The sequence below is a fragment of the Macaca fascicularis genome, chromosome 13 (genome assembly GCF_037993035.2).
Source record: "Macaca fascicularis isolate 582-1 chromosome 13, T2T-MFA8v1.1".
Lineage (NCBI taxonomy): Eukaryota > Metazoa > Chordata > Mammalia > Primates > Cercopithecidae > Macaca > Macaca fascicularis.
In genome coordinates, this window is record NC_088387.1 from 85,211,283 (window position 1) to 85,224,484 (window position 13,202).

At 45.0% G+C, this 13,202-nt stretch overlaps 1 protein-coding gene across 3 annotated transcripts in view; it reads left to right on the plus strand.

Moving 5' to 3' along the window:
• Nucleotides 1-7,439: 7,439 nt before the first annotated feature.
• Nucleotides 7,440-13,202, plus strand: part of STRN (striatin) — a 123,287-nt gene continuing 117,524 nt past the window's right edge. For 2 of the 3 annotated variants that reach the window (XM_065527184.2, XM_065527185.2), the window contains exon 1: nucleotides 7,440-7,789. In XM_065527184.2, coding sequence (XP_065383256.1) covers nucleotides 7,544-7,789 — 246 coding nt within the window. In that variant the 5' untranslated portion in view covers nucleotides 7,440-7,543. The remainder of the gene's footprint in view (nucleotides 7,790-13,202) is intronic. The other variant, XM_065527186.2, reaches the window with a different exon arrangement.

Here is a 13,202-nt window from a genome sequence, read left to right on the forward strand (position 1 = left end):
GCATTAATTTGGTTATTGCCATATACTAAAAACCATGTTATTTAATTTATCTTTTTCCACTACAATGAATTTTTATGTATCGGCTCCCTAAGCTTGAATACAATCAGTTTATCAGGAATAATGTTACGTATTAGAGTTCATGTGAAAGTGTATATAAGCTGGTTCCAACCACTCCCACTCTTGTTACTTCATGTCCTGCAGCTGAGGGGAAATCTGGGAAAGAAGATAACATAGATAATGATAGAATTTTCCATTACAGAGAACAACTGCAAGTACTATAATTAACACATATTGAACAACAGTAGCATATTGAGGGCCTGGAGAGTAGAGGGAGAGAGATATAGCACAAGCAAAATAGGTTAAATCCTGTTTTAGAAAATCTAAGGAAAACAGTGTTCAAAACGTAACAAAATGTATTGAATTTCTTCAACTTCATTCATTTCTCTTGTTTTTCTTGCACAGTGCCAGATTTCGTTCCACCTCCCCCTCGCCCATCATATTTGTAAAAAATATTGTACCACATTTGAATTTTTTTGAGGATCAACTTAATTTATGTCTAAGCACTACCAGGTGGGAGCTTGGGAAGGCAGTGCTGTTCCGAGCAATTCAAGCCTAAATGAAAATTGAGTGTCGTCTGCTGAGAAAGTGGCTATACCTGGAAATGAGTGCATCTCAGCTGCAGAGTTGACAGGAATAGCAAGCTCATAAAAAATGTTCTTTTTCTGTACACCACACATACACACACAGTTATTTTTATGTAATGAAGTAGACGTTAATTGTTCGAAATTCAGTTTCTGGCTTAGAAATGAGGACACCTTAGTTACTAAAAGAAAACAATCTGTTGAATAGAGCTTACATTCATTGGAAAGTTTGAAAGAGAAAAGGAGTAGGGAAGGCAGGCATGGGATTGATGGGGAGAAAGGAAAAGAATGTCTTCAAAAACCAGTGTACCTTTGCTTAGAGAAATAGAATCTGAAGTTGATCACCATTAATATTCCAAGAGAAGTCTTGCTACAGCTTCAGAGCTGTATTATTATTTCAGTCTCCCGTGTGTTAGATATTTAGATTTGTCAAAGTAATCCTGATTTTAGATTTGAAGTATCTGTTTCTCTAAATATCAGTCACTACAAAATTAACTTTAACATTAAATTTTTATTTCATTAAACTTATTAAATTCAACAAAATGAAACATCAATTTAGAAATTAAAATTAGGCAACTCCCTAACTTCAGTCATACTATTACAAAAGAAAATAATAGTAACAATAATGATAACAACTGATAGAAGCTAATTTCTCATCCTATCACAAGACTGAATATAGATTTAATTCTTGGACTCCAAGAGAAATTTTAGATGCTACAGTTCCTTCATTTCTAACTTATTATTGGCTGTTACCCCAACGCAGCCATTACCAGACTTCAAATTTAGGGAGTAAGTCTGGCTGGAATCTGAGAAAGGTTGAAACAGAGACTGGACCCCTGAAGCACGGTAGGCAGAAAGGAGAGGTGAGAGAGATTAGGGAGTGAGCAGGTGGTAGAAGAGGTGGATAAACAATGGGTTATTGCATATTTCTATTCCCTAAAGTTCTTTTTTTTTTTTTTTGAGACGGAGTCACGCTTAGTCGCCCAGGCTATAGTGCAGTGGCGCGATCTCGGCTCACTGCAAGCTCTGCCTCCCAGGTTCATGCCATTCTCCTGCCTCAGCCTCCTGAGCAGCTGGGACTACAGGCGCCTGCCCCCACGCCCAGCTAATTTTTTGCATTTTTAGTACAGACGGGGTTTCACCGTGTTAGCCAGGATGGTCTCGATCTTCTGACCTCGTGATCCGCCCACCTTGGCCTCCCAAAGTGCTGGGATTACAGGTGTGAGCCACCGCGCCAGGCCAATTCCCTAAAGTTCTCTTAATCCTTGGGGAGGCCTTTCTCCTGTCAATTAAGTAGTCCTTTTTTTTTTTTTCTTTCTTTCTGGCCAAAATTCTGAAAGAGCCATCAAGTTCAACTTAAAGATCTTTCTTTGAGCAGTTAGAGTCAGAGCCCCAAATAACTGGTCATTTTGAACAGTTTTAGAAAAATAGACTGGGCATGGTGGCTCACACCTGTAATCCCAGCACTTTGGGAGGCCTAGGTGGGCAGATCATTTGAGCTCAGGAGTTCAAGACCAGCGTGGCCAACATGGCAAAACTCTGTCTCCATGAGAAATATGAAAATTAGCCAGGCGTGGCGGTGCGCCTGTAGTCCTAGCTACTTGAGAGGCTGAGGCAGGAGAATCGCTTAAATCCATTAAGCAGAGGTTGCAGTGAGCTGAGACGGTGCCGTTGCAGTGAGCTGAGACGGTGCCATTGCACTCCAGCCTGGGCAACAGAGTAAGACTCCATCTCAAATACAAGCAAACAAACAGAAAACATTACAGTAAGAAGCCAGTCACAAAAAAATACATATTAAGTGACTGGATTTATGTGAAATTTTTGTCCATCTCAAAAAAAAGAACCATTCATTTTAATGACAAATTTTATTTATTTATTTATTCATTCATTCATTTGCTTATTTATTGAGAAGGTCTCTTGCCTTGTCACCAGGCTGGAGTGCAGTTGTGAGATCTCAGCTCACTGTAATCTTGCCTCCTAGGTTCAAGTGATTCTCCTGCCTCAGCCTTCAGAGTAGCTGGGATTACAGGCACCCACCACTAGGCCAAGCTAATTTTTATATTTTTAGTAGAGAACAGGGTTTCACCATGTTGGCGAGGCTGGTCTTGAACTCCTGACCTCAAGTGATACGCCTGCCTCTACCCCTCAAAGTGCTGAGATTATAGGCGAGAGCCACTGTGCCTGGTCTGACACATTTTTCAGAAGAACAGGTGAATTATTTGTCATTTTATAGATCTGTAATCCTCATCCCACAAAGCATACACATATAAACTGAAAAATAGTAAACACTCAGCAGGGCAAGGTGGCTCACACCTGTAATCCGGGCACTTTGGGAGGCCGAGGCAGGCAGACAGGTCAGGAGATAGAGACCATCCTGGCCAACATGGTGAAACCCTGTCCCTACTAAAATACAAAAAATTAGCTGGGTGTGGTGGTGTGCACCTGTAGTCCCAGCTACTGGGGAGGCTGAGGCAGGAGAATCGCTTGAACCCGGGAGGCGGAGATCTCAGTGAGCCGAGATCGCGCCACTGCACTCCAGCCTGGTGACAGAGGGAGACTCTGTCTTTAAAAAAAAAAAAAAAAAAAAGGCTGGGCGTGCGCAGTGGCTCACACCTGTAATCCCAACACTTTTGGAGGCTGAGGTGGGAGGATCATGAAGTCAAGAGATTGAAACCATCCTGGTCAACATGGTGAAACTCCGTCTCTACTAAAAATACAAAAAATTAGCTGGGCGTGGTGGCCCATGCCTGTAATCCCAGCTACTTGGGAGGCAGAGGCAGGAGAATCACTTGAACCCGGGAGGTGGAGGTTGCAGTGAGCCGAGATCGCGCCACTGCACTCCAGCTTGGCGATAAAGCGAGACTCCGTCTCAAAAAATAAAAATAAAATAAAATAAACACTCCTATTATCTAAACAACCTTTCAACATTTCACCATTTTCACTGTAAACTCATTGTAGTGATATATGAAATCAATATTTTGACAATTGCTCTGTGTACTGGGAAAGGAACCCTTATTTTCTGTCATTTTGGCTTTATTAATTATAAAATGATCACAACACGTTGAGATCTGAGGCTTAATGATTAGGCATAGGCGTTAGTTTTTTTTTGGGGGGGGGGTTGTTTTTGTTTTCCTTTTTTTTTTTTTTTTTCCGAAAACGGAGTTTGGCTGTTGTTGCTCAGGCTGGAGTGCAATGGCACGATCTTGGCTCCCCGCAACCTCCGCCTCCCAGTTTCAAGACATTCACCTGCTTCAGCCTCCTCAGTGGCTGGGACTACAGGCGCGCACCACCATGGCCGGCTAATTTTTGTGTATTTTTGGTAGAGATGGGGTTTCACCATGTTGGCCAGGGTGGTCTCAAACTCCTGACCTCAGGTAATCCACCCACCTCTGCCTCCCTAAGTGCTGGGATCAAAGGCGTGAGCCACCGCCATCTGGGCTGTTTTTTTTTTCTTTCTTTCTTTTTTTTTTTTAAGGCGGAGTCTCCCTCTGTCGCCCAGTCTGGAGTGCAGTGGCAGAATCTTGGCTCACTGCAACCTCCTCCTCCCGGGTTCAAGTGATTCTCCTGCCTCAGCCTCCCAAGTAGCTGGGATTACAGGCGCCTGCCACCATGCCCAGCTAGTTTTTTGTATTTTTAGTAGACACGGAATTTCACCATGTTGGCCAGTCTGGTCTGGTTATCCTGACCTCGTGATTCGCCCACGAATCACGGCCTTCCTAAGTGCTGGGATTACAGGCATGAGTCACCGAACCCGGCCCTTTTTTTGTTTTTTAAAGATTATTTTAACTAATTTAAAGTTCTGAATAGGGGAAAGGAGAGAACAATTATTGAGCCCCTAGATTTTAACAGGGACTGTTTCCTTCACATATTTTGTTTCAGTTACTCTTGTGAACTAATACACCGTATAGTAGGCACTATGAGAGGGGATTTACTTTTTTTCTCTCATTTAACTTTACAGCAAATTTATTTGGTGCCTATTGTTCCCATATTAAACAATGAGAGAATTGAGCTGGGATTATAGGCGCAAGCTATAATTTTTTTTTAAATTAGCCACGCCCGGCTGATTTTTTTTTTGCATTTTAGTAGAGACGGGGTTTCGCAGTGTTGCCCAGGCTGGTCTTGAACTCCTGAGCTAAGGCAATCCAATCCACCCGCTTCAGCCTTCCAAAGTGCTAGGATTATAGGCATGAGCACCGCGCCAGGCCCAGTTAAAAGTATGGTATTCATACTCCTATAGTTTTTTTTTTTGAATCAGTCTCGCTGTATTGCCTAGGCTGGAGTGCAGTGTCATGATCTCGGCTCACAGCAACTTCCGCCTCCCGGGTTCAAGCAATTATCATACCTCAGCCTCCCAAGTAGCTGGGACTACAGGCATGTGCCACCACACCTGGCTAATTTTTGTATTCTTAGTAGAGACGGGTTTTGCCGTGTTGGCCAGGCTGGTCTCCAACTGTTACCGGTGGAGGGTGTCCAGGTTATTGAAATATTGAACAAAGAATTGGAAAAAACGCACAAACAAAGCAAGGAAAGAATGAAACAACAAAAACAGATTTGTTGAAAATGAAAGTAGGCTCCACAGGGTGGGGGCAGGCCCGAGCATAGGGGCTCAAGAGCCCCGTTACAGAATTTTCTGGGGTTTGAATACCCTCTAGGGGTTTCCATTGGTTACTTGGTGTACGCCCTATGTAAATAAAGAGGATGAAGTAAAGTTACAACGACATTTACTTGGTGTGCGCCCTATGTAAATGGAGAGTATATTTCCTGTTATAGCTGAAGTGTTTCCATTTGATTCAGTTCTAGGAAGTCAGCGTGAATCTACTTTATGTTCCCTGCCTCCAGACCCTATTCTCCTGCCTCCTGCCCACAACTCCTGGGCTCCAGTGATCTACCGCCTCAGCCTCCCAAAGTGCTGGGATTACAGGCGTGAGTCATGGCGCCCGGCCAAAATGTAAATGAGTTCTCGTAAAGCAAAAAGAGGTATTGTGAGTAATAAAGCTGAACTATGAATTAAAATAGTTTTTGTATATGTGTGGTAGTCCAGATTATCTATAAGTTTAATTACATTTTGTGGTCTGCTATGAATTGACTTAAAGGAATTTTCGGACATGTCGTCTCACTCAAGGCCTCATTGTTGACAAGTCTCAATTTTTTTGGAATTTAGTTCCTTGAACTATTAATGAGAAGACTGGGCTGTATCTCAAAGGACGCCGACAGCCAAAATAAGTTATGGCACAGGGAATTTGGCCAGGCCTGGATCAATCTTTGATGATAATAAAGAAGGAATTCATAAAGCAGAAACATTAACCGAGAGAAGAGAGTTCTCCATCTTTATTTGCAACCAGAGCAGACACAATGTGTTTCCTGTCCTTTCTGCAAGTAGCCATGCGAAAGGGGGGAGGGGACAGAGGACAGGGACAGGATATCTTTCCCTGACATGTCACTCAGCAGCCTAGATCTTTACATTTTTTCATGGCCATCAAGTCTGATAGCCCAGAAGTACGTCCTACAAAACGTAAGAATTCGGTAACTTGTTAGGGTGACAAAATAAGTGCTTAATTTTATTTGCATTTGTTAAATTGTTTTCAGGGGCCTTCCTTTCTGCCACTGTTGTAGTGTGAATTTATAGTGACATGTTATCAGACTTCGGAGAAGGAAAATATTTACAGGGAGTCACTTAAAAGGAAAGGACTTTGGTGTACCTTTGGTAGGCGGATGCTGTTGCCAGTTGGCAGGTGAATCGTGAAACTGGGAACAGGACAAGAGAAAAAGGAGCGGAGCCAGGATATCTAAGACCGCGCTAGGGAGCAGAAAGGGAACTTGCTTTTTCAAGGGGGTGTAGCTACTAAGGCCTTGTGATATTTGATTATATGCCAATCTCTGATTACAGAAACGACGTCATTTATCTTAATATCCCAGCGCGGGAGATAACTGATAATAAAAATATTTGTTCAATTAAGTGGAGTAAAAATCAGCGGGAGTAAGATAGGAAAAATGAGACAAAAAAAACAGTATCTGTTATTGGATGCTAAAACTTTTACAGGATTTACTGCAGGAGGACTGCAAAGGGAAAGAAACTTCAACGGAGCCCTTTTTTCAGATGGGCTGTCAACAAATCACAATTTGGAAGCAGCAGTAGAAAGCTGCGGCGTTGTCTTAGAGAGATGATCGGCGTTCCTTAGAAATGAAAACTGGTCAGGCAACAGGTTTGAGCCCCTCCAGTCAGAAAAGAAAGGCAGGAGCGACAGCGACCCGCAGATTGGCAGAATGGAGGAGCGTCTAGGGTGAGAGAAACTCCAAAGACTGAGCCCAAGCGAGAGCACGCAGGGCAGCTGGAGGGAGAACCCCCGTCCAGCGCCCGCACCGGGTAGCTCGCTTTGAGCCTGTTTCTTCACAGAACGGCCAGGAAGCCTTAAAAGATGTGCAGCTCGAGCTGGTATCTTGGCGTGATAACTTCCGTGTGTGTGTGTGTGTGAATGCAACAGGGAGCGCCGCCCGCGAACTTCCGCGTGCGAGGAAGGCTGGAGAGCTGCCAGCCCGCGCCCAGCTGGCCCCAGAGGAAACCCGCGCTCCTCGCCCAGCCGGCCCCCTCCGCGGCGAGCCGGGGCGGGGCGGGCCCGAGGCCACGCCCAAGCTGAGGCGCAGCCCTACAGGCCGCCCGGGCCGCGCTCGCCCGCGCTCCGCCCCGCGACTACATTTCCCGGCAAGCCCCGGGCCGCCAGCGCGCCGCAGTTGACCCATTTCCCGGCCCGTCACGGGCTCGGCCGGCCCCCGCGCCCAGGCGGCTGCTCCCTGCTGACTGGGGTGTGGGCGGGAGCGGCGGAGGGAGGAGGAGGCGCTGCTTGCCGCCGCTGTTGCCTCCGCTGCTGGGCGCCGGGGCAGCTTCCCGGGTATCTGCAGCCGCCATGGACGAGCAGGCGGGTCCCGGCGTTTTCTTCAGCAACAACCACCCGGGCGCCGGCGGTGCCAAGGGGCTCGGGCCTCTGGCGGAGGCTGCCGCGGCCGGCGACGGGGCGGCTGCGGCTGCGGCTGCGGCGGGGGCGGCCCGAGCCCAGTACAGTCTCCCGGGGATCCTGCACTTCCTGCAGCACGAGTGGGCCCGCTTCGAGGTGGAGAGAGCCCAGTGGGAGGTGGAGCGGGCGGAGCTGCAGGTAAAGACCCTCCCGGCCTGGCCGTCTTCATCCCGCCTCTTTGCTCCCTTCCGCCCCGCCCCGGACCCTTCTCCCCCTCCCCCAGCCTATTCGCGTCCCCTCCCCCTTTGCTGCCGCCCATCCCACCCGGAGCCCAGTCCCCTTCTCTTCGCCTTTTGCCTTTCACTGACCCCATCTCGACCCTGTTCTCACTCTCGCTCCTGGTGCGTTGTTTACCCTTCCCACGCCTGTTCGTCCGCACCATCCCACTCTTTAACTCCCAGGCTCATTTCAACTCTCTGGCCATCCTGCATCTCAGGGCTGCCCTCTCGGTTTACTAATTGGGCTGGCAGTAGTTTTGAGAGACGCGGCGCAAATCGTCCGCTGTCCTGGTGTGCCCCATCCTAGGTCTAGAGACAGTCTCCGCAGAACGTGCCGGCCTTGGCCCCTCTCTTCTTCAAGGAAGGTGATCAAGAAGACAACAGAAGTTGTGTCAGTGAGGCCTTGACTCGAGGCGAGAAGTTGACGTTGGGCAAAAGTGTTATTCATATATCAGCTCCCTTTTTTATATATGTGAATGTCTCTTCCCCACTTTCTTGCGATCCCCCGGCCTCTTCCCACGTTTCTTTTAGGTATTTCCAATTAATGCATTTTAAACGAAGGACCTACATGATTGCAGTCAGAGAGAATGGTTAAGAGATGGTTCCTGTTCTCAGAATCTGAAACTTCCCACGGGTTAATTTTATGTTCAGTGTTTTGGGAGATTTTCTTGTACTTTAAAAGGAACTAAAGGGGCTTTGAAGTTAGTTACATTGCCTTGCATAATCTACAAGATAAAGTATATCCAGGGAGGAGATTTTGTGGGCTCTGAAAAGAATGAAAGTGCGGCTGATACTTTACAGGCCATTCAGAATTGGTGAATAGGTTTTCAGTGGTTCTTCTTAAAACTTCCAGGGCATACACACCAATTTCAAAAGGAACTTAAAGAACTATGAATAGTTGTGCCTTTCTGTTTTACGGGCTAAGCCTGTATACTTATGAAATTTGAGTATAGTTTTAGTTGGCGAAACACTTGAGTTTAAAATGCTACCCAGTGTGTCACTTTTTTTGGTAACATGTATTTTCTTTGGCACTTAAAAAAAAAAAAGAAGAGGAGAAATCTGTTAAATAGAATCATGTGCTGGAACAGGCTCTGTGATGTAGTGGAAGTGCCTATGGAAAGAGCGAACACACAGGTCTATAGCAGACAAGGTTATAGTAAGGGCTGTGTTTGTTGCTAGCTCTGTGACCTTGAGGAAATCCTTTAACCTCTCTGGGTTTCAGTTTTATCATTTATTTATTCAGCACCTGTGTGTTCAGTGCCAGCTATGTGTCTAGGCCCTGTGATTTTAAAAAACCGACCAAGCTTCTGCCCTCATGGAGTTTATGTTTTAGTGGAGAGGCAAACGGTCGAGCAAATGCGCCTATAGAATATAATGGCTTATAGTGGCAACTGCTGTGAGGAAGAAATAAGTCAGAGTGCAGGAATAGAGTGTGATAGGGGCAGCTATTTTAGATGGGGTGGTCAGGGTAGGCCTCTGAGAGATGACAAATGAGCAGTTGAATGAAGTTAGGGAGTGGCCGGTCGTTCCTATGATTCTTTGTAAGTCTGTAGTTATATGTTTATATTATTTGGCAACTTTTTCATCCCTACTGTTACGTTGCTGTAGTATTTAGTCGATCTAGTCTATCTGATATTTGCAAGTCTTTGACCTTGTCTATGTAGTTTCCAACAAATTTGAATACTTACAGATTGATCTTTGTTAGCAGTACCTTCTAGAAAGGTGTGGATTTCAGGCTTCAAGGAAATGTTAAAGGCAAAGTTTAATGTGCGGTTGTGGGGAATGATTTTTGTATTAGCTACTTAAAATTTAATTTCTTTTCCAGTTTTGGGAATGGAAGATAAGTCACACTAATTTGGTAAAAAAAAAAAAAAAGCCACACCAGAAAACAATACTTACCTTTCTACCTGTAGAAGTTGGAGAATTCCAACCCATCCTCGCCCCCCCTTAACTTTTCAATTTACCGGCAGCTGTAGTTGATCTTCAATTTTTATGCACACATCCACAAACAATTGTTTGTGGCAAATGTTTATTAATTTCAGATAGCTTTCCCATGGGTGCTTATCATATTAAAGAGACTCCTGTTTTTTTTTTTTTTTCCTTTTATTGGAGAGAGGGTCTCGCTCTGTTGCCCAGGCTGGTGTGCAGTGGTGCAGTCTTGGCTCACTGCAACCTCCGCCTCCCAGGTTTAAGCAATTCTTCTGCCTCGGCCTCCCAAGTAGCTGGGATCACAGGCATATGCCACCATGCCTGGCTAATTTTTGTGTTTTATAGAGACGGAGTTTCACAATGTTGGCCAGGTTGGTCTTGAACTACTGACCTCAGTGATCTGCCCGCCTCAGCCTCCCAAAGTGCTGGTATTACAGGCGTGAGCCACTGTGCCCTCCAAGGACACTACTTTTTTGTTGTTGTTGTTGTTGTTGTTTTTTTGTTTTTTTTTTTTGTTTTTTTTTTGAGACGGAGTCCCGCTCTGTCGCCCAGGCTGGAGTGCAGTGGCCGGATCTCAGCTCACTGCAAGCTCCGCCTCCCGGGTTTACGCCATTCTCCTGCCTCAGCCTCCCGAGTAGCTGGGACTACAGGCGCCCGCCACCTCGCCCGGCTAGTTTTTTTGTATTTTTAGTAGAGACGGGGTTTCACCGTGTTAGCCAGGATGGTCTCGATCTCCTGACCTTGTGATCCGCCCGTCTCGGCCTCCCAAAGTGCTGGGATTACAGGCTTGAGCCACCGCGCCCGGCCTGGACACTACTTTTTTAACATTATCTTTTGTTTTGTGCTCAAATTAAATTAAGCTTCCACAGAGAAACTTTAAAAATGTGTCATTTTCCTAACAGAATGAGTATGATATATTTTGAGGGGAAGAGTTTGCAGTAATCTCTGGTCTTTGTCCCCCCTTATTAGTGTAATTGGAAAAAAAATTATTTCTTGACCGTCATTACTTTGAATCTTCTTTATTTTTCTTTTGCTACTGGAATGTTCTTAGAGACACAATAGGAAGTAAAATAGTTGAATGCATTGTGATGAAATACGAATCAGTTGGTGTCTTCCTTTTAATTTTTAAATCTCTTCCTAAGCCATTAACACCAGAGTCAACACAAATACCTTTACGATTAAGTCAAATTTGCCCCTTCAAGAACCTGTCAGTCCTGCTCTTTCAGATTGCCAGGGAAGAGTTGTGAAAGGCAATCCCAGCTCTCATCTACCTGGCCTGCCCTTACCGCTTCCTCCCTCTTTCAGATCTTAGGAGTAAGGAAACAGCCACGTTTTAGCAAAAAACCTATTTATTTGTCGTTTATTTCACTCTTGCCCATCTTAGTTGAGAAATTCTTTTATTTTTGGTAATGCTCCCCTCCTCACATCCAGTTGAGATTAGGCGTCAGTTCATGGGGGGAAAAAAGAATGATTAAGATTATTAGTGAGCTTTACATTTGTGAAAGGAATTGGAGAAGGAATACTAATAATATTTGAGAAAAATTTCTGTACGTGAGGTGTTGTGCTAGATGACCTCAAAGAAACATGCAGTCTAGTTATTAGTATGATATAACTTGTAGAAGAATCAGAGTGTTTATCATTTGGGGAAAAGGCTAATTTCTTTAGGATAGTGAAGGAGAGGCCGGGCGCGGTGGCTCACACCTGTAATCCCAGCACTTTGGGAGGCCGAGGCAGGTGAATCACGAGGTCAAGAGATCGAGACCATCCTGGCCAACATGGTGAAACCTTGTCTCTACTAAAAATACAAAAATTAGCTGAGTGTGGTGGTGTGTGTTGGAGGCTGAGGCAGGAGAATCACTTGAACCAGCAAGTTGGAGGTTGCAGTGAGCCGAGCTCGCACCACTGCACTCCAGCCTGGTGACACTCCATCTCAAAAAAAAAAAAAAAAAAAGGTGAAGGAGAGAAGAGCTAGCAGTGAATGGGGAGAATAGTAGCAAGAGGAAAGAACTTTATGAGGTCATGAGAACCTAAGGCTCAGTATTTGAAAATCTCTGACTTATGAGAAAGCAGGCAAGTAAATAAAAAATAAACAATGTTGGCTCTAGATTTTGGTATGTGTGTGGTGTGTGGTATAGGAGAGGCCCTGATATTTACCTGGAAGTGTTAGAGTTGTATGGAAAAGGTGGCAAGATTGAGTAGCTTAGGGCATTTAGTGTGGAGGCTGTATGCTGGAGTTTTGGCATTAATAATTTGTATTTTCTGGGTTTTGGCATTAATAATTTGTATTTTCACTCCCCACATATTTTTCAAGCATCTACTTCATGCCAGGCCTTGTTCTAGACACTGGAGATACAACAACAAAAATACAGATCTTGCCCTTATGAGGCTTAAATTTTTGAGGCAGACAGACAGTGATAAATAAATACATAGAATGTTGGGAAGGAAAATATGAGGGTTTCAGAGGGTGGAATGGGGAAGAAAGGATTCACTGATAAGATGCCATTCGAGCTAAGACCTTTAAAGGTGATATCTAAGGTGAGGAAAGAGCTTTCTAGACAGAAGGAACAGCTGGGGGAAGGGAGCATGCTTGGAATATTTAAGGAATATCAAGGAGGTAAAAGTGGCTAAAGTAGAGGAAGAGAATGGAAGAAGTCATGTCAAACAGGTAGTAATGGAAGAAGTTGTGTCAGACAGAGTCTTGCCCATTGTAAGGACTTTGGCTTTATACCTCCGCAAGATGAGCAGCTAGTGGAACGTTTTAAGCAAAGGAGTGAAACCATCTTTAAAAGGGACCCCTTGTAAGGATTCAGAATAGACTTGGAGGGAAAATAAGTAGAAGCAGCAGGGGGACTAGTTAGGAGGCTACTTTAATAAATCCAGGCAGAAGATGAACTAAGGTGGTAGTGATAAGATATGTGAATATATATTTTGATACATTTTTGAAGGTAGAGCCAACAAGATGTGCTAAAGGGTAGAATGTGGGGTTTGAGAAAAAGAGGAGTCAAAGATGACTCAACAGTATTTAGAGGGCCAGGCACAGTGGCTCAAAACCTGTAATCCCAGTACTTTGGGAGGCTGAGGCAGGAGGATCACTTGAGCCTAGGGGTTCAAGACCAGCCAGGGCAACATGGCAAAACACCATCTCCAGAAAAAGAATTTTTAAAAATTAGCTGGGTGTGATGGTGTTCACCTGTAGTCCCAGCTACTTGGGAGTCTGAGGTGGGAGGATTGCTTGGGCCTGGGAGGTTGAAGCTGCCGTGAGTCATGATCACTCCACTGCACTCCAGCCTGGGCAACAGAAGGAGACCCTGTCTCAGAAAAAAAAAAAAAAAATAGTGCTGCCTGGGCAACATGGTGAAGCCCCATCTCTACAAAAAATTCAGAAAATTAGCTGGGTGCGTTGG